This window comes from Rhamphochromis sp. 'chilingali' (genome assembly GCF_963969265.1).
Source record: "Rhamphochromis sp. 'chilingali' genome assembly, chromosome: 4".
Classification (NCBI taxonomy): Eukaryota; Metazoa; Chordata; class Actinopteri; order Cichliformes; family Cichlidae; genus Rhamphochromis; species Rhamphochromis sp. 'chilingali'.
In genome coordinates this window covers 21,861,666-21,882,944 of record NC_137948.1, presented here as the reverse complement: position 1 = coordinate 21,882,944, position 21,279 = coordinate 21,861,666, and the positions used below count along the sequence as shown (strand labels likewise).

The 21,279-nt window shown below is 43.2% G+C and overlaps 1 protein-coding gene across 4 annotated transcripts in view; it reads right to left on the bottom strand.

The window, feature by feature from the left end:
• The window catches only part of ndst3 (N-deacetylase/N-sulfotransferase (heparan glucosaminyl) 3), a 49,164-nt gene extending 30,315 nt beyond the window's left edge, over positions 1-18,849 (bottom strand). For 2 of the 4 annotated variants that reach the window (XM_080879574.1, XM_080879572.1), the window contains exons 1-5: positions 18,420-18,848; positions 15,385-16,686; positions 6,539-6,626; positions 4,066-4,220; positions 2,559-2,744 (exon numbers count right to left, since the gene is read on the bottom strand). In XM_080879574.1, the coding sequence (XP_080735700.1) occupies positions 2,559-2,744; positions 4,066-4,220; positions 6,539-6,626; positions 15,385-16,383 (1,428 nt within the window). In that variant the 5' untranslated portion in view covers positions 16,384-16,686; positions 18,420-18,848. Of the gene's footprint in view, positions 1-2,558; positions 2,745-4,065; positions 4,221-6,538; positions 6,627-15,384; positions 16,687-16,793; positions 16,886-18,419 lie in introns of all 4 variants that reach the window. The other 2 variants (XM_080879573.1, XM_080879575.1) reach the window with 2 other exon arrangements.
• Between the last annotated feature and the right edge of the window lie 2,430 nt (positions 18,850-21,279).

The following is a 21,279-nucleotide window of genomic DNA, read 5'->3' as shown; positions in this document are numbered from 1 at the left end:
TCATCATCCTCCTGTGTGTATTTAGTCCGTGTGCTTTCAGTCATTTGTTGTCAGGTCGTCTGTTCATCCATGTCAGTTCACTATGGTTAAGCTTTTTCATGTTTTGTTATTAGTTCACCCAGTTTAGGTTATTGTTTAGTTTTCACCGATGCCCGATTATTTTTACCCTCATTGCTAGCCTCAATAAACGGCTTGTTTTGTTTATCCACACTACGTTTTGGTCTGCGTTTGAGTCCTCCTCTGCAACACATACGGTCTGCCCCAGCCAGACTGTGACAGGAAATCTCTTTGTTTTGTTTCTGAGCATCTGAAATTGTTTCAGTTTTTCTGTCAGCAGCTTTTCAAGTTCTTCTGACATAAAACACAAACAATTTTATTTGTGGCTTTTCTTCTTTTCCATCTTTCTTTGCGATGTGTTGTTTCGTAAAATTGTTTAACAGGTATGTATCCGCTTTTTCCCCCCTCATGTTTTGCTTTTCTTTATTGAATTCATTGATTCATAAGTTTTCATAAATCCTTACTATTGATCACGCACAATAACTTATTATAGCCTGTCAAAAAGTGAGCGTGCCATTGTAATGAGAGGAAGTAGGATTACGTCGATGTCTTTTATGATGCTGTCATGAGAAAATAAAAGTAGACTTCAGGGACTGATTAGAAAATTGACATAGCTGTCTGTTCAAATTGTTTGTTCGAGACCCTTATATGACAGAACAACACGGACCAGTAATTTTGGTGTCAGATGTGATTGGTTCTTTTGTCAATAGGGGAACTGTTGTGCACACTGACAAAGAGCCTGACTGACAAGTGAATGAAGAAAAGAGGGGGAGGCAGGGGGAGGGATGAAGGCAATTTGCTTAGGTGAAATGGGTGACAAAAGTTTTATTCTATTGTCGTCTCAAATGGCGACTGATGAATTATTTATTGGAGCATAAAAGTGCTAAAAATGCTCTCATTACCAAACCTTTTTAGTCTGCGGTACATCCTGCACATATAGAAAATAAACCTAAAGAAAAGCCCAGCCCGTCGACTGCACTGGGAAGCCATTAAATGTTAAATTAACGTGAAGCTGAGCATGCGGTGAGACAAGGTCAAAGAATTCATATCACATACACCTCTGCGTACACAGAGAGGTTACACACCATGCACAGCATCACTGATTTTTTGTTTAGGGGGCCGCAAGAAACAATCATCACGCAATTTACTATTCAGCAAAGACTTATTTAAACACAGACGGGAGTCGTGCGGGTTTTTTCAAAGCAGGATAAAAGAACAGAGCCACAAAGCAAAACATTCAAACAGATTTAAGCTTTTTTTAAGTTCAGCTGCTCCACAAATTTAGAATCTGTTGTTTTAATTCCAGTCAGAGATCTAATATTTATTTCTTTATTTTTTTTCATCTGCAGGGAAGGACACTTGTTAATGTGCCTTGAGTGCTAGAGTCAGTCCCACAGAATAACATCTTCAGAGAAGAGTCATCATTTTATCTGGCCAACCTGACTCACCAGCTTTTGTCAGAATATGCTAGAGGTGGGCAGATCAATCGAAATATTGATAGTACCGACACCAATACTGGTATTGGATCTATGCTAGCACAATATGATCGATACTTTGTTGTAACTCTAACTGAATTGTGTTAAATTAATTACTTTTTGAAAGATGAAAACTATACCTCTAATGTGCTCTATGAAAAATATCTGAACCTTTTTGTGTTGACTGTCACATCTGTTTTATTTATAGACTATTACACGAACCAAATTCCTTTAGAGACGGGCACATTTACATTTACAGTTTAAAAAATACACGAAAAACTGAAAGATGTGTTTGATTTGTTTTGTTGTACTTTTGTTGAAATTAAAAATCACAGTAATTTAGTGGTCATTAAAATATGTTCAGAATTTCCAAATTGATGATGATTCATCGCAAAAGTTATGACACACTGATCTCCTCTAGATAACTTGCCTTTATAAGTTAAAAGTATCGTTATTGGCCATCCTGGCCCTGTGTTTACTTAGTATCGGATCGATACCAAAATCGGCAGCGTCACACAGCACTAGAAAATGCACATCTATGCATGGTCTGCCAGGCCAAAGTGTTTTATTAAAAACATGTCTGCACACAGCACCAGCTCTGACTTCTATCAAAGAGGAACCCGCCACAACACAGAGCTGCGCAACAACAAGCTTAATGACTACTACTTCTAGCCTGAGAGAAGATGAAAATAGCAAAAAAAAAAAAAAAAGGAGAAAGAAACAGCAGGGAAAATATAAAATAATGAAATAATCAGAAATATGTTTTCAGGAAAAAAAAACATGTTTTGAAATGAGATATTTGACAGCCTGTTTTTTGGAGCAGGGGGGTTGGCATTTAGCTGCACACAAAACGAGGCATGTTCAGCTATAAATATCTAACAGGTAGATGGGAAGAGCCTAATTGGTTTTCATGCATTTGCAGCAATATGTCAATTAATCAATGTGTATTTATCCACATGAGCAAGGAGGGATGCATTTGCATGTATGTGCTGAATGTGAAGCTGATCGCCTGCGTCATCTCCTCACCATTATGCTGTTGTGGATGAAGCCCTTACGGTAGCGGGCAGGTTTGAGGTGGGGGTACTCTTCAGTGCTGGTGACCCGAATGTTCCACACACGTTTCCAAGCCTCATACAGCTGCAGGTGGACCGGGTAGACACCCGAGTGGTGAGGGGCCACAGCGTAGCCCATATCCACCGGGATGTTGTGGTTCTGGAGAGAGGAGACGTGCAAAGACACGAAAAATGAGGTTTATACACATAAACAAAGAAATAATGGCATGCTTGCAGCTCCCAAACAAAGGACTTTGTAGCACATAAACAGCCTGACCTTGCAGATGAAGCATGTGCCTTGTACCGTGTTTGTTATGATGCTGGCCTTCGGGTTGGAAATTAAAAAAAATATATAGTTTGTACGAGCATGTGTGCGTGTGTGTGTGTGAGGGTGGATGGTTGCCGGGTGCATCCCGAAGACTGATGGTGTTGTCCTTTGCTCTGACACACACCTACACACACTGTCAAAGCTAAGCATCGGCGGCCAAAGGGGATGAAGGAGTGAAGTGTGCATGTGTGTGTGTGTGTGTACAGCAGAGGCTAGTGATCAGACTTTATGTTCACGCTCACCTTCAACAGCATGAACCAACCCCTCCTCGTTGTCTCGCGTGTGTGACAACGAATTCCAGCACGGTCATACAAATCATTTTTTGCTCGCTCACACAAACACAAACACATACACACAGGTACTAACAAAGCAGACAAAATAAAGCAGTGCAGAGCAACAAAAAGCACTCAACCTTGAGGGCTTCAGATTAACCAGGAGACATTAAATAGGACTCAGGTGTCTTTTAAAATAAGTGCATCATTCCCAGCAGGGATATTACATTTTATTTGTCTGTCGGAAGCAAAATTGTTCCTTCGCTGCTGCGCCCCAACCAAGTCTCAGTCTGTTAAAACATGCCCATATGCAACTAATTTGTTTAGCAGGAAGTGTAATCTCCCCAAACATTTGTAAATATATCATCAAACATAAAATAGCACAGTTTACATGGCATATGTTATCGTGTTTGATGTCAAATCGCAATATGAAAAAGGCACCAAAACGTCCAATACACTTTTTAATGACTCCAATTTATTAAATCCAGACACACCTATATTATTGCATGATTTTAAGCATGAAAACAATTCAAACTGGTGACTTATAAAAATGTAATTCCCCGCAAAGTTGGCATAAAAAGGGAAATTATCTATAGGGACTGAAAGTGGCTGTAAAAATGTTTACATGTGCTCTAAAGTTGAGCAATTTATCACGGGAATAATCTTTCGGCACTGACTCGCTTTTGAATCCAGCCTCATGTGGCCACGCAAGGAACTGCAGTTTTGCAATGGCTTCATTTTCAGCCCCACACGTCAACATAGATGCCCTTGAAAAAAGTGCAGTCTTGGGAAATTCGTATGATCAAGGACCCACAAGACGAAAACCACACTGACAGAGACGGTGAAAGAAATATGTGTGCGTGCTTGCCCATCCATCTCACCAGAGCAAACTCTTTGTTGAGGACCATCTGCTCCAGCAGTGAGGACTCATTGTGGAAGAGGTGAGGCTGCATGTGGCTCCACATGTGGGGGAACCACCAGAACTCATCTACATACTTCAGTAGCAGATCGTCTCCCTCGTCCTCCTCTGCTGTGCCTACGCTCACAAAAACGCACAAACAGAACAGGGCAAAAGGAGAAATAAAGCATTAAGCACCTTACAACAACAGGCAGATTCAGATTACGTCCAAATGAGTGCTATCCATAGCTTCCTGCTGGTGCAGGGTTAGATAAGAATCACTATGCAACCCAATTGTCTTAAGGTTGTGTTACTAAATATGGTAGTCCGATACCATGGAGATGATGCCATAGCAATAACAGATGCGATGGAGATGTGTTCTAGTCTGCATCAGATTTCTTCTAATTATAATCATGTTCGGCCTCACCTCGATTTTTCTTTTCCAGTGAATCCCACACCTTCATTCTCTTACTGCAGATTTAGACAATTTAAGTAGAAAATCAATAAGCACTGTCCTTGGAGCCAGAAGGCAGCGGAGGATCCAATGCAGTATGTCATAACCTCATAAATGTGTTAAATGTGTTACTGTGCAACTTTAAATCTAAAGCTATTAAATAACATATATTGGTTTTAGTGATGATGTGATAACATATGCACACTATAATTATAATTAGAACCATGTGGGTCACGTTATTCCTGTATGTAAAGGATGGATGTAGCTACCCTGTTCTGTTGGTTAGTCCCATCCTAAAGCCTGTCACCATCCTGATGCTTTGCAAACAGGTGTGACCTGTCATACGTGGATCGAACTAAGAAACTGAGGTGCATTCGTCATATGCCAGCTACTTGAAAATTATACGGTAGCTATTCCCAAATGCATATTCTGATTGTTGGTCTCTAACTATGGCCATAATTTCGAAAATTACAGTTTTTCTAAATCGCTTTGGTGCAACTCTCACACCAGAAACGTCATTCTCACTGTTCTTAACGCAGTTCCCAAATCAGTAACGCATTTCCCCACCGACATCAGGCTTTCTCATTATTTTTATGCACACTGCTGTAATTTTACACGAGCTTCACTGATATTCGTATTTCAACGCTAAAAGTATTTGTTAGTGTGTCGAAGCAGTTCTCATTTGAATGCCACAGCTTGTTAAAACCGTGTGTACTTTTGTGTGTCAGTACCCTTCATCTCTCACTTTCCTGAATACTGTCCAGTATTGCATTAGTGTTCTCAATCAAATCACTTCAAACTTATTTCAAATATTTTTGAAAGAGCAAGGCCAGCAACACACTGTCAGTGCTCGTAAAAATAAACACATGTTCTCAATAGCCACAGCTACATGCCATGTCACTGCTAATTAGACACAAGGATATACTATACAAATACACCCACTGGTCACTTTATTAGTTACACCTTGCTAGTACTGGGTTGGACCCTCTATTGCCTTAAGAATAGTTTGTGTCATAGATTCAGGAAAGCGCTGGAAATATTCCTCAGAGATTTTTCTTCGTGCTGACACGACAGCAACTGCGTGATGCTGTCAGCTGCTTATTCAAATTTCCCCTTCCACTACATCCCAAAGGTGTCCTGGAGCACTGAGATCCACATTCAGTTGTCTTTCTTCCATATTGTGATGCTCAGTTTGAACTTCAGCAGGCTGTCTTGACCATGTCTACATGGCTAAATGCTTTGAGTTACTGACATAGGATTGGTTGATTAGATATTTGCATTAGCGAGTAGTTCAACAGGCGTACCTAATAAAGTGTTTGCTAAATGTAAGTAGTGTGATTTTAGTGGACTACACAGTACTTGGTGGTATGTTCTGAGACTGTTTTCTGTGTTCTGATGCATATAGTTACACATGCATCATTTTGCATTCATTTGAAGTTTCAAATAAATCCTTCACATTTCTTCTTTGTGACTGAACACTTGTTACTCCACATTATGCCTACATTTTTGCAGTATTCTTTATAAAGTCACTAAGGCTTATCATAAAAATACCAAACTATTTGGTGTCCAAGTCCTAAAATGGTGATGAAAGGGTTTGTATTCATTGGTTCATTGCAGCTGCTAACTGTACCAAAACAGTGTAGTTTATACTTCTCTGCAATAAGTTTCCCTTTCTTAGAGTCACCTTAGTGGAATATTAATTAAACTATAAAGATGTATTTGTGTCATGTTGATTCATGTATGGAAAAACTGCCTTTCAACAGGAGAAAACCTCCAGCGGAAACAGGCTCAGGGAGGAGCGGCCATCTGCCGCGACTGGTTGGGTGGGGAGAGGAATAGTTGGTGTGGAGCACCCACAATTTCATTGTACATGTACAACGACAATAAAGGCTATGCTATTCTATTTGATTTGATTCTCTTAAGTATGTACACATCATTTTTTGTATTCATCATATTTAAATTATTTTGCAAAGGTTAGATAGAAAAACATGAGAAAACCCACCTGTGTGGTAGAACTTCCCAGAGAAGCCCAGATTAAAGGTAAAGTTGGAGATCTGAGAACGAAGCTGCTTCTGAGTATCAAGGAGAGCCTGTAAACACAGACAGACAGTCAGACAGACAGATAGACAGATGCAAAATAAAAGCAATATGTTTATTTCTCCCCAGCGAGTCTACACATACAAATTGGTTTTAGATCTTGTGTTTCTGTGATGTATATTTAAGTGAGCACTTGTTCCTTCGACAGCTGCCAGGATGGCCGTATGCTCATGTCAGTATGGCTGCTCAATGGAAGCAGTCACCAATGTGCTCTTGCACTGTGTCTCATTATTAGAGTCTCCTCTTTTGTTTTCTACATGCACAAGTCTTCCGTTCCCGTACTTAAAGTTTCTGCAATCTCTAGTTTTAGTGCTCGAATCAGGATTTTCCTCACTTATTTAATGACTTCATTAGTTTACTGGCCTTTAAACAAAGACTCTGTAATGAGTGTTAACTAAAGAGAGTCGCACACTCTGCACACACACACACACACACACACACACCGACAGTAATGCAAGTTAATGAAGGTCAGTGCATTAGTAGCCTCTGGAGGGTGGACTAATACCCCCACCCCAATACACACACACACACACACACACACACACACACACACACACACACACACACACACACACACACACACACACACACACAATCTCCTCCCTTCTGATCACTGTTTCCATCCATCCCTAACATTGCCAAGTGAAACCCTGAATATCCCTGCTGCCTCTCTCTGTCTCCCTTTCTCCTTCTATTTTTCCATCTTCCCACTTGTGAGAACCTGCAGCTGCCTCTCTGCCCCCCTTCCCCATTTGTCTTCCACCCCTCCCACCCTTCTCTCAAACTCCATCTCTCCCTCGCTTGCTCCGTGAAAATGTCACATTCTCAGGAGACAGGGCTGCTCTAATTTGAAAGGAAGGATAAAGCACCATGGAGGAAAGAGCGCTCACTCTCCCTTTCTATAGCCCTCTACCCCTGCTCCCTCCCCCGCGCTCTCACACTCTTCTTGCTATCGTTGCACTTCCTCGCCATTTGCACCCGCAAATATTTTGTTTATACTTAAAACTCTTGTAATTCTCTTTATATCTCAGTCTGCTGGGTCTTTCCGTTGGGCTATAAGCTCCACGTCTCCACTACCAATCTTTGTCATGCCGCTTTTAATCGATCCCCAGGAACCCTCCGTGATTTACGAGACCTGAGCACAGCTGAACTGAGAGCAAGGAATTGGTTCCAGGCAGTCTTCCCCACTCCCGCGCTCCGTTTTCCCCTCTCTTATTTCCTCCCGAGTGTGTCTCTCAAACCAACAAATACACAGACACATGCGTGGAGTGTCTTCATTAACTCTAATCTAATGGTGCTGAAGATGGCTGCATGCTGACAGATGTGCACAACTCCCTAATCTGATCCCCTGTCTACTCTGCTATGACACCCTCTATATCTTACGCACACATGCACACGCGAGCCAACGTGTGGATAGAAAGACTTAAGAATTAAATTAAGTTTGTAGCTGAGTGCTTTGCATGGTAACTCAATCTACACTGCCTGATGCACTTGGTCAAAATGTATTATTAACGCGTGTGTAGATAACTGTGAGACTCGGCGTAGGTGTGTGTCCAAGTGTGCGGTATATTAGTTTGAACGTCTCATTTGTATTCTGTTACCAAACATCCACAGAGGAAACAGAAGAGTCACAAAGAAAATGTTTGCTGCTTTTAGCATGTTTGGCTATGAAAGTCAGCATCATGGCATCTCTGTTTCATCGTATGGATTTTTGGGACTTTATCCCTCTGCTCTGGAGGCCTGAAGGGGTCATGTCTGGTAAGATAGAGACTGAAGCATGATGACCCGACTGTCTTCCAGTCCTCGTCTTGTGTTTTACTTCTGTAGAGACCTCAAAGACAGTTTTGTGTGCAGATACTTCAGGATCTCACGGTTTTCTCTTATCTAGAGGGAAGTAAAAAGGAACCTATCTGTGGAAGGATAAACTTTAGAGCTGGATAATCACTAACACCAGTGCTTATCGCTCTTCTCCTTTGCTTTTGAAACCCTTTACATGCAGGTCTTCTGAAAGATTAGACCCGCATAAGGGTAAACCTGTGTCTCACTAAATATTTTCCTCCCATTTCTGACTCGACACATACTTTTACTGTGTCGCAGCATAATTGTGAACAGAATGTGTTTTTAAACTCTTTTTTTGATGTTCCATTTTTTGGGGATTCTAATTTGAGTCCTCCTGAAAAGGATTATTCTGACATGAAGCGCTGTGAAAGGGACAATGTGATGTTGACAAATTGTTGCATCAAAGAAGCTGCTATTCAGGAGCCAACTCTCACATTGTAAACATCAGAGAAGCAACTGACAGGGTGATGTTTTTTTCTTTTTTTCTTTTCAAAACTCTCGGCAATTACAAAAAAACCTTTACCAGCAACAAATAACTGAGACAGGGTTCTCAACCGTGCGTCAGTTCTCGAGTGGCTTTCCAAATCCATTCAAAAGCTAGATTTTGGTGGGAAATTAATAAAGAAAGCTGAAAAGAAACAAAGAAGACAGAGTGTTTTGTTAATGCCTCGGTGATAGCAAAGCAAAACAAAACACAGCAGACACTAATCAGAAAAAAACCAACCAAAAAAAAAGAACTCAGTGCGCTCGGTGAACGATTGCTGTTTACTGCTTTCAAATTAGACCCAGCTTCTCAGAGTTTATGAACCACTAAAGTATGTGCAGGTATGAGCAGGGAGAAGCGTGGGTACATGGTGAGCAATAAATAAAATAATAATAATAATAAAGGGAGTTCACTTCCTTCCTTTAATTCTGCCTCTCAGAGGGACAGAGACGTCTCCTTGTGCTGGTTTTCTTAGCGGAGCTGAAAAAAACAGAGCCCGAGTGTCTGCTGGATCCTGAGAATAGTTTTGAAATTGGCCAAAAGTGATTCTCTCTGGTAGGCAAAGTGAGAGTTGGGAGGCAGGACTATGCAGGGCGCGAGAGATCCTTCCAATCCGAGCGATGAAGGTAAACGCACACACTGGGATTAGCGGTCGAGCAATAGCCCTAATTTCTGTGCCCAATCCCACTGCTTCCTAACACTGCTAGTGTCAGAAGCGATGCCAGTTGTTTCTGTGTATGTGCGAGCGGTAGTGTGCGTCGGCGCGTGTACTTTCATGTGTGTGTGGAGGAAGAGTTGCCAGCTAGATGTTGGAGTTCAAACAGATGGTAGACAGGCATCTGGACAGCTGGCACTCACTGCCTTTCAAAAACCCTTTACAGCAACCACCTCTTCACCATATCCCCATTCTGTCATTCTTGCATTTGCACTGCTTCTTTTTCTCCCGTTCCTTTTCCTTTCCACAGCTCTAAGGCTCACTGGGATATCTAAAATAATAAGAGCAATTATAAAATAACTTATTTTAAGTCGAATTTTTTTTAACACACAAGTAAATTCGAAGGCGAGAGAAACAACAAACAAGAGAGGAACACTTATCGAGTTTTAATTCCTCTGCGAAAACGAAGCGGGTCAAAGTTCTTGATTCATCTACATGAGTGCTTTGTGCCTACACTGTATGTGCGTGTAATGTTAACACTAGACCAGCAGATTTAACTGGGTCAGGCATCTCTATTTGATGAGCAGAAAGAAAACCGCACTAGTTAATGCCAGCCTTCCCTTCGCTCACTCTTCCCGTCCCTATTCCACTTCCACGCTCACTTGTCAGATTCAAGTCAGTGTAGCCTATTATATTGAAGCATTTTTACTAAATAATCTATTCACTTGCATTTACGTTTCCAAGGTACTTGTGATTGCTTTGGCATCGCCATACTCACGCTAAATTCTACTTGGCAGCCCCTCAAGGAGTTTGAGTTTCAGTGATTGCAGTGACTGCAAAACCTGCCTCATTTTGTGGGAGAAAATAATGGCCCGCAGCCACATTCTTAGAGTTTAATTGGAGTAAAACTAGAGCACTGACAACAACTGTTAATTAAACCAAATGAGTTATAAAGATATATATGCATATATGTTTTTTTTAATAGGTAAATGCTTTCTTTGCAGTACTCTTTACAACACTGGTGACTGTCTTAAAAAATAATTAAATAAAGACAATTTAATCTTGCAAATTCATTTCCCTAATAGCATATCTGCAAAAGTTCTCTGCAGGGTTGGCTGTGATCATTTCTCTCGCCCTGATCGGGGGGATGAGTGAGAGCAGATGTCAGGATGCATCATGCTGGAAGCGTTATCCCGCTGTCCTCTGGCATCCTCTATATAATTTCTTTTTCTTCTTTCCCACCTGCAATGTTGTCATTTACCTAAAGGGTACGTGCTTTAAATGATTGTAGCACAGACAAAAACAAAGAGCTTTGTGTGCCTGTTGTAACAAAAGACCCTAATCAATCCTCTTTCTCGAATCTCCTTGGCTCTGCACTGATTTTTTTGTTGTTGTTTAATTTTTCATCCACTGTTTATGTCTTTTTTAATTCATTAGTTACGTAACAGCATTTGGCAAACTGGCAAACGGATATGGAAAGAGCTTAGTTTGATTGACTTAAGTTGCAAATGTGCATCATACTTAATTGGGTCTAAAGATTAACTAGAAATTGGATTGCACAATAAATTAGAGACAACTAAGCCAAAAACCTTCACTGAAATCTGTATATTGCTCATTTTGTGTAATGCCATTTTTGTTTTCAATTTAAGGTTAAATCAAAGCGATTATAAGGATATTTTAAAATAAAAGACTTTAGCTCATTTATTTATTTGAAACTGGCGTGCTGCACATTGTTTTCGGCCCTGTGTCAGGGAACGCTGCAAAAACCGGGCCTTCTATTCAATCTTACAGACAAGATGGTACTTTACGGTTTATTAGGCCACATGAAAGTGGCAACTATTTGACTCGCTAAATTGAAAAAAAAAATCATGAAAATGGCAAAAAAGAATTGCCTGGTTCTGTTTCCGTAAACACAATTTAATCTTATTTACTCAACTATTTGTTTCTTACAAGTGCAAGATGTGGACTGGGGGTACATAAAACATGGCAAACTGTGGGCAGTTTCCTAAGACATGATGACATTTCTAGCGCTGGACAATTGAATATATACGCATAAGAATATGAGGGGAGAGTTTATACAACACAGAAAAGTTCTGTGTTGGCATGAGGCAACCGTGCAAATCACAACAATCCAAAACAATCTTTTTCAGATGACTGCAGCCCCGTGTTCTGAAAGAGTGTGCATGTCATGGCATCTGAATCCACAAGCAAGATGCATGTTTACACTAGTGTTTCTTCTAAACTTGATGATGCCACTACAGAAAACACCTTGGAGAGGAAGAGAACGAGAAGGGAGTCGAGAGAGAGGCTTAGAGAGGAATACAGATAGGCCAGAGATAGTGATCAATGACTCAGGCGAGGAGGAAGGTGTGTGGAGGAGGAGGAGGTGGAAGGGTGGAAAGGTGGAGGTGATAAAGAGAGATCTGAAGATGAGGATCTGACACCTCCCTCAGGACCACTCTGAGGCGGAGGAGAGGAGAAAACCTACACGCATGAATTAAAAAACACAACCACTGGCACAAGTATCATTGATGGGAGCTTTTGACTGGCATCATTCCTCATTTTGAGAAATGTCATCCGTGGGGTGCCTCCCTGTGAATCATTTTAATAGAGGAAATACAGCTGTGTGTGTAAGTCTGTGTGCAGACAGAAAGGGAGGGGGGTGTAGGTATTGTTTGTCACCAGATGAACTCGTGGGGTGAGACTAATGACGAGTGCAGAGAGAAGGAGGGTGGCATTTTAATTGGTCTCTCTCTCTCTGTCTCACTCCAGTCTCCTCTCGGAGAGAACATGAGACTGAATGCTGGCTCTGCAGAGGTAAAAAGGGATTTCGAGCACTGCTCCTGCAAACATCTTGTTCCACTAATTGATCGATAACATTCCGTGTTACATACTTTGCTGCGATGTTGAACATAAGCTGCCTTCAAAGCACCGGGGAGGATTGTATTTGTCCTTCAAAAGTAGTTATTGTGGTATCTTTCATTTATTTTTTCATATCATCTGTCAGATGTCACATGGTTGAATGAAACCATTATGAAATATGAAAAAAAAAAATGCTTGGACAGACCTTCGAGCCGCTTGATTACGGGAGATAAAAACGCCCTTTAATATCATCACAGTCATCAGTCGGTCACTTCTGACCCAAATTGAATCAACAACAATTTACATATTTTACTCCATAAAGCTATCTCCATCAGACCTTGGCAGACAGCTCGCTTTTGTGATTAAAATGATTTTGCCGAATTCTGCTAGTTTTCATCTTTTTCAGCTGTCACCTTCACACAAAGCCAGATGTATATTACGCACAGGGTCATCTAATATGAGTCATCCCTTTCAACAGCTTTTCAGTGACATCCTGCTCGAAGGGACGGGCTTGTTTTTAAGAGCCCATCTGAAATCTAAGCAACAGCTTTTACTACTCTGTCTCTGCACCGTGACAGACGTAGCAGAAAACAGGGGAAATGAATGGGTGGATCACATCATTATGAATGTTAAAGCCCTAACATCACCTAATATTGCCTCCAACAAAACGGCTTCAACACATAAGAGCAGGTTTGCCTCTGTCAGTCGGGATTGTTCTGGCTCATTCTGCAGATGCTCTGTCGATTTTTGCTGGCTGGCTCAACACCTTTGTGTTTTTTCTTTTTTGTCATTTTTTAACTGGACCACTTTTTGCAGTGTGCACTTTACCCCCGCTGGGGTAGGCCGCTGCTGCTGAATGTCAACACCCAAGGTTTCCCAGCAAAAACACGGCATTGTGACGACGTGATTAAAGTTATTCGCTTATTTGTCAGTGGTTTTAATGTTGTGGCTGCTGGTGCATGTGGTAAGTTGCCTTACTCATACTGTAATCTGACAACTTCACCCGAGGCTGTCCATCTCTGAGGGGACAGCTGCTACAAATCATCATATTCCTGCTCCCTTACTTCCTCCCTTCTGATTTCTCATTTCCCTTCAGCATTTTGTTTCTCTGAAAATGCAAAGTTAGCTTCTAGCTCTTCCCTTGGGCGCAGCGCTCTAACTTTCTCTACCTCCCCCCTCCCGCCCTCAAACTATTTTCCTTTTTGATCTTTTCCTTGAGCTTTCCTGTCTGCAATTGCCAACTATCCTGAAGTATAGAGAGACGAGTCGAAATATGGAGGTAATGTGTTTCAAATGGCATCCCTCCCTTTTTTTTCCTGATCCTATCTCTCTCTATCTATCCATCTCCTCCTCTCCATCGCTTACTCTGTGCGCATCTCCCTGCCCTTCTGTTATGGCACTGGTTCATCCTCATGTATATTTATGCTATAAAGCTGAAGAGTCAGGCAGACTTAAAATGAAAACTCCAACTAGGGAGCATTTGTGTGTTCATTTTGTGAACGCGCAAATGCGCTCAGCAATGTGTGCGAGAGTGTGCCCGCGTCGCTGCGTGGAGGTACATGTGTGTGACCGTGTGTGAATATGCACTCTTTTATCCTTTTTGGATAGAAGCATCTTTTTTATATTCAAGGGTGGAATTCCTCTCCACTTCGCCACACACTGCATTCCTGCTTTTTCAGCCCTCTCCATTCCTCTCATCTCCGGCCCAAATTTCCGCCACGGACAGGTGCCTCATTTTTTTGTCAGTGCCTGACAGGACAGGTGAAAGTGACATTCTAATCTAAAGCAGTAATTCAGGAAGCAACCAACCACACACACACACATTTCTATATCACGTATATATATCCTGTGACTGCAGGGGGATGAGCAAACTCTTCTCTTCTTAGCTCATGCACGTAACCACATAACAGCAAAAATCTCACCTTCCTTAGAGTCCTCCCCCGACACGCACACACAAACACCTCCGACAGTCGCACGGACCGACACACTGCTATACATGAAAACCCCCCAAAACACAATTTATTTTGCTTGAACCTCTCGGAGCGAGAACGCACTGGGAGAATGTGACCAATGATTTCAAACAAAATTCCTCCTGCTGGGGAGATTTATCCACCCTCCAGCAAACATGAAATACTTTTTCTCTCATAAATATTACATTCACTCAACATTTTAAGTCTTTGGAAATATTTTACTTTGCCACGCATACATCACTTAGGTTCACGGCTCTTTATCTGCATATATATATATATGTGTGTGTGTGTGTGTGTGTGTGTGCGTGTGTGTATGTGTGTGTTTGTTCATGCAAGCGTGTGTTTTGAAACAATAGCTGTCCTGAGAGGCAGGCTGCATGGCTGACTCTCCTTTAGTTTTCCTAAGAGGAGGAACGTGGGAAATAGGAATAAATGCCATTCATCTTTTGACTGGCTCATTCACTACCTCTCTTTCTCTCTCTCCCCCTCTCTCTCTTACCCCTCCTGTTTCCCCCTTTCACACCACATCTTTGTTCCTTTAAATGGCCCCTTTTGGCTAAATCTCCATTTGAGAATACCCTCTCGTTGTACCCCAACAAATATGCACTTGATACAACAAACACACAGGGGCCTTACACACATACAAAAGCTCCTCCAAATATCTCCTCAGAGCACTCATGCCCGAGCTAAAAAAAAAAAATCCTCTAAAATACTCTCCTGGAACAATCTTCTGCTGAGGTGACTTACAGTGCAATCGGATAAACCTCCTTATCTCCACCGCTGCACTGCCATCAATTACTGTTTTTAGAAGTTGATACCAGAATGAAAAATCTAATCCAACTCAACTGACCCGACATGAATTCATCCTCCTTATCCCTATCTTTCTCTCTCTAATTCACATTATCTCACACACACACACGCATGCCCCAGCACCATCATACCTTCACATCCTTGGCATTCATGCGTGTCCCTTCTTTCCCCACAAAAATGTCATCTATATCCACCAGTATGTGCCGGTCCAGACCCAAAGTAAGCTTCCTGTCTGTGAGGTAGGAAATGGCATCCACCAGGATGAGTCTGTGGAGCCAGTAGGCCAGTCCCTGGCCAAAAAGCACTCTCCTCACCCCATCGTATAGTCCCATGTCCTGTACCACTGTGGCCTGGAGGCCTTGACTGAACCCAGGCCCTGAATTATCACCGCTGCCTGCGCCTCCACCCTCCTTAGCCCGTGCGTGCAGCACCGCCTGGTATGTGGAGTGATTAGAGGAGAATGAAGTCCAGTCTTCACCGGGTAAAGGTCCTCGATCTGTCCCGGGTTTGGTAAGGTGCAGAAGAGGTGAACTAGAGACCACACAACAGTCCCAAAGCGCCTGGTTGGTCCTAAGCACCAGTGGTAGTCCTCGCAGTTTGAGAGTAGATGGGGAGTTTTCCGTGGAGCGATAGAAACCGATGATGCCCACTCTATACTCAGTACAGTACTGATGCAACAGCTGTCTGTTCCACGTGTCTGCATTTGCATACTTTAACAGATTCTCATAAATGATGAGCGAAAATCGTCCACGGCCCTTTTCTGTAAGTGGCAGAAGGTCGCCCTTTCCTGAAGCAATCTCCATCCGGAACTGGAAATGTGCCGACTCCAGTATAGCTACAATGTCTTGGCCAAGCTGGGAGTACTGGGACTCCACCAGTACCAAAACTACTTGGTCAGTGTAGACATGTGTGTGAGGAGGGTTGGGAGGATAGGGGTACGGGAGCTGACGATACGGGGACATGGAGAGCGGCTGGGAGCAGGCGGGCTCAGGGGATTGTCCGAGCTGCATGGAAGGGGAGGAGTTCGTAAAGAGAAAATAGGCAGAGAGGAGCAGGGAGACGAGACAGCAGGAGGCCAATAAGAGCAAGAGCCTTCGTAAATGGCGGCGGAATCGGACGGCCACAGTCATTGCAACCTGTTGAGGGGTCGTGCGCAGGAAGAAGTGACGTCTTTTGTAGTTTGTTGAAGTCTAGCGAGCAAGTCCAGGAGACAGAGCGTTTCTGGAAACCCGAGCGATTGACTAGGCGTGAGACAGGAGCAAACCCACAAAGCCACTCAGGTGTGTGTCATGTCACCATGGCAGTCGGATAAGGGAGCTGTGCCGGATGTCAGGGAACAAAGGTCTTGATTGAAGCAAAGTAGCCGAGGTGCTCGACTCCCAGTCCTCGTAGTGGAATCACGTGCGCAGATGGAGGTGGGCGATGATTAATATCTGCAGGGAAAGGGGACAAGGAGAAAAGAAGAAAGAGTGAATTTGCCGGGCAAGGTTGAATAGTATGCATTAGTTCTCTGCGTGCCTGCTTGCGGGTGTGTGTGTACCTTGGTTGTGCCACCCTGGGGAATGTGAGGGCACAGCTGGTAACTACTGTGCTGATTGAAAACAACTCGCATCCTTAGGGCTTAGCCAACCTCTGGCACACACACACACACAAATAACATCACAGTTAAAAAAGCACAGACACAACACAAAAGTCAATCCCCGCGAATAAACAACAGCTGGTTGTGTGTTAATATGGCTGTGCAGGGAGGTGGATATGGGCTCAACTAATCACTCCTATAAAGTTCCACTGAGAATACATCTAATTGCGCCAAACTCTGTGCACCTCTGTCCCATTTCTGAGCCTAATCATCTGAAATACCACAAAATTAGAGTCGGAATCCTTTAGCCAGGAGCACTAATCTGGGGGGAGTCCATGACAGTACAGAGGAAATGAAGAGCGGGAGAAAAGCGTAAGAATAAGAGAGACAGAGAAAAAGAGCGGAGAGGGGAAAAAAATGCAATGAATTATAGAAAGAGACAAAAAAGACCAGGATTAGCATCTTAATGTATTTGCCGGGAGCCAGGGAGAGAAAAAGATCCCACAGCATCTCTTACTCTTTCTCCCCCCCATCCTCCAATCCAAGTTCTGTCATTTTGCACCCTTCTTCTTCTCTCCTTCTGTCTCTTTGAATATCAATAGTCTTTCCTCATGTTCTCCACCCTTCTGTCTTCCTTGCTTTTAGTGAACACGAGAAACAAGAAGGTCGCAGAGGAAGGGGGCTTTAAATATAACACCAGAAAATGAAACAGGGATGATGTGAAAATGTATTCTTTTTATCTCTACGCCAACATGAAGAAGATAGTTGTATGATTTACTTGAAAAAAATATATGTCATCCTAACTGGGACTTGAATTAGGAGTAGTAGCTCTGATAAATGTGTTCAAAAGTTACACCCGCGTGAAAAATGCGGAGGATACTCTTAGAAACAGAGCGTAAGAGGCGGATAAAGAAGCGCCTATGACTTAGGGACAGGTGAGTTTCTCAACAGCACGGTTGAGCTGATTGAACCTGTTACTCTATGCATGCATGTGCCTCACTGTTGGAACCACAGGAGGGCGCTGGAATTGGATTAACATGGACAGTTGGACGGCTCATGTGGAAGTTTTCGCCCCTTTTTTAATAACTTAATGCGCTGTTGTCGTTAGTAAGAAAAACAATAGGAAACAGCTCTTGCTTTGCACATTTTGTCAATTTTAATATGAAACAAAAAGTTTGTGCAGCTTCGAATTTTTCAAAACTGCAGTTTTTAGCTAAAAAAAAGAAGGGAATTTTGGTGTTTGTCACAAAATAACTGTTGATGGTTTATAACTGATGATATTTTTATCTGCGACCTTTCTTTGAAATCCGAAAGACAAAAAAGAAGCTTTAGATTAACAGTGTAGTTCTTCTACCTATATTAGGAAGGCTGAAGAGGGTGGGAGAAAAAACACAAATTTAGTCTTCCGTCTGTTGGACCCACGGAGACAACAATACCTCTTAAAAAAAAAGCAGGTGGCACGCACCACAGATTCAGGCAGCTTGAATGAAAAAAGGCTAACTCAAACTTAACATCAGGCAATAAAAGAGTTTTCCAATCGGCTTTCTCACGCTGGACTTTATCTAAAGAACCGATTCGCCCACTTACCTTTAACCGACCACGAGGCACCGCCGTGCGGGGAGAGGGGAGTGGTGAGTGTGCAACGCTGCTTCGGATGAGTCCAGAGCTCCGGTGTCGGTGGCGCACCACTCCCGTGTGTTTCGGATGCTGAGGCGTTGTGCCATCTCTCTCTCTCTCCTTCTCTCCCTCTCTCTCCCTCTCTCCCCTCCACTAGAGCAGTAGGGGCGGCCAGCCGGAATGATCCGCTCTCCTCCCCTCTTTCATCATTCTTCGCTCTCTCTTACTCTCCCTCCCCCTGCTGTCTCCTCTCTCGGTGCGAGCTATGCTCACTTGTCCCTTTATCTCATCTTATTAAGGTGGAGATTAGCTGGTAGATATCCGTAGACGCAAGAGGTGCCCGTAAACGACTGGCTGCCGCGCGTAAACGCCGCGGTTTAAGAGCGCCTACACGAGTGGAGGTGAGCTAGGGGAGGGAGAGAGAGAAAGAGAGAGAGGGAGGTGGGAGATAGAAAAGGAAGGAGGGGTGGGTTGGGGCTCGGTTTGATTGACACAAACAGCCTTTTTCTCGGGCATCAGCGATCACGGACCCGGTAAAAGCTCAACGGCCCTTTAGTTGGTGTTAGTTGGATGAGGGATGTCACACACCGATACGCACCGGTGCAAGTTAATGGCGCGCTTTTACCGACTCTCTCTCGCTCTCATCGGACAAGTTATAGTACTCAAGGATGAAAGAATAAGAAGAAAGGAGTAACGCTTTAGACTGCAGCCAGGTTCGCGTCACAAAGAATATGACCAGTGCCGGGAAATGTCTTATAATCACTATTCAAAGCACCCTGACTCATGCATATTTGCCCACATGTGATTCAGCCTCAACGTGACTGATTTTGTACATGTCCATCAAACAGTCACAGCTTTTCAACCATGAGGGGTATTGGTGGGGTGGGGAGTGTTCGTGTTTCTTTCTTTCTTTTTTAATCTTTTTTTTAAGTTGTTCCCTTTTTACATTCTAGTAGTTCATCAATCTCTTTAACCTAATTGTAGCGACACACTCTAGCTCACACAAGTCTCCATGGAGCTGGTGGGCCCCTCATTCACATCACAATGGAGCTTGTTGTAGTAGTGTGTGTTCGACAGAGAGCATACGGCATAAAGATAATGTATCAGCTTTAGAGAGAGAGGAGAGCCTCACCGGAAACTTTATGCAAAGAACTTTAAGGTGCACATAGTAGCGCGGTGGAAAACACATCCAAACTGTTAACATGTGAGTTCTCATACACTTTGAGAATTTTTTTCCCCACTCTTGGGTCATACTCTGAGTCGATAGTTCCACAATTCGTGGCTCCCACTTTAGCCATAATAACTGAGTGGTGATGGTGAGTAACAGAGCCTGAATGAAATACCGCATAACAGCCAAAATATCATGCCCTACAGAATGGAATCCAGAGATAATGAAGGTTTGGATTGGAGTGTGATTGTGTTTGTATGTAAATTAGTGTCAGTGGGTGAAGTGTAATTAGAGAGGCTGTTCACCCATTTCCTCCACATTACAAGTGAAGAAGCGGCCCTTGCTATGGTGCTAGTTGGAGACAATAAGCCAGAAATGAAAACCAGACAGCTGTGTGCAGGGTGCAAGCGGGACTGCGCTAACCCTAAAGGTAATTACAGACTTGCCCATTGCCACAAACCCCAAGAATAATAAGTGCTGAGAATGCTAAGCTCACACATGTGTGACTATACGCTGTCTCCAACTCGCAGCGGAACACAAAAGGATGCAGCCGCTCGCACAAATGCATGTGAGAGTGCACACGCAACAAAGGACTATGTGAAAAGTGTCAGAGCTGCCATGTTCAACTAGCACCCTGACTGTTCAACAGAGAAGAGCATGGAGATAAATGAGAGAGAGCGAGAGAGATGGAGAGCGGGAGGCAGAATGCTTGTTGTCTTCATCAGAGGCTTTTGTTAAGTGAGAGATAAGAGAGGAGGAGCGACCGATTCCCCCTCTTTTCTCTCTCCCTGCTGAGAGCTAAATGGTGGCTCTGCGAGTCTCTGGTCCTGTGCGAGGCCCTGAAGAGAGCAAATGGAGCTCAAGTGCAAAAGCAGGAGGGGGACGAGGGGACGTTATCACCACGATGCATCACATAGTCGCAAGAGTCGGAGCAGCAGGCATCTACACGGAGCATCGTTCACACTATACAGTCCTAATTAAAAACACAACAAAACACTGGACAGATTGTTGCACCGTCGCACTGAACACACAGTGGAACCTGTGCCCGGGCACTACTAACGATACTCTCTTCTGCTGGCTGTTTCCACAAAGCGCAGGATCTATGGCTCTAAGCAGCAGCTCTCTGAGATGTATCAGCTCTTTGCCTCCCACAGTGTAAACAACAACATGCTCGCTTTGCTAAGGTGTGTTGGCTGCTTGATGCTGGCGCTATTTCAATGATTCCTGCTCTTTCTTTTTCTTCTTCTTCTTCTTCTTCTTTGTGTGTGTGTGTGTGTGTGTGTGTGTGTGTGTGTGTGTGTGTGTGTGTGTGTGTGTGTGTGTGTGTGTAAGTGAGTAAGATCAAACTACCTACCCGCTCCTGACCCCTCCCCTTGCCTGGAAATGTTGATAGATAGATGTTCTCTTAAGAGCTTGGAGGCTAAGTGAAAGCTGCCTCCCCCCTTACCCATCATCCCCAAGCACATTAGAGGAAATATCTTTTGGCCAATCAATACAGCACTCGCAGATTGATAAGCCAAAGATACGCGTACACAACAGTAAACAAGCACATGCATGCACACACGCACACGGAGAAAGAAATATTTTCTTCTCCCATCTTTGGGTCTAGTGTATAGAATAACCAGTCCTGGATCAATCTATCACTGGAAGGCTGCCAGTAGC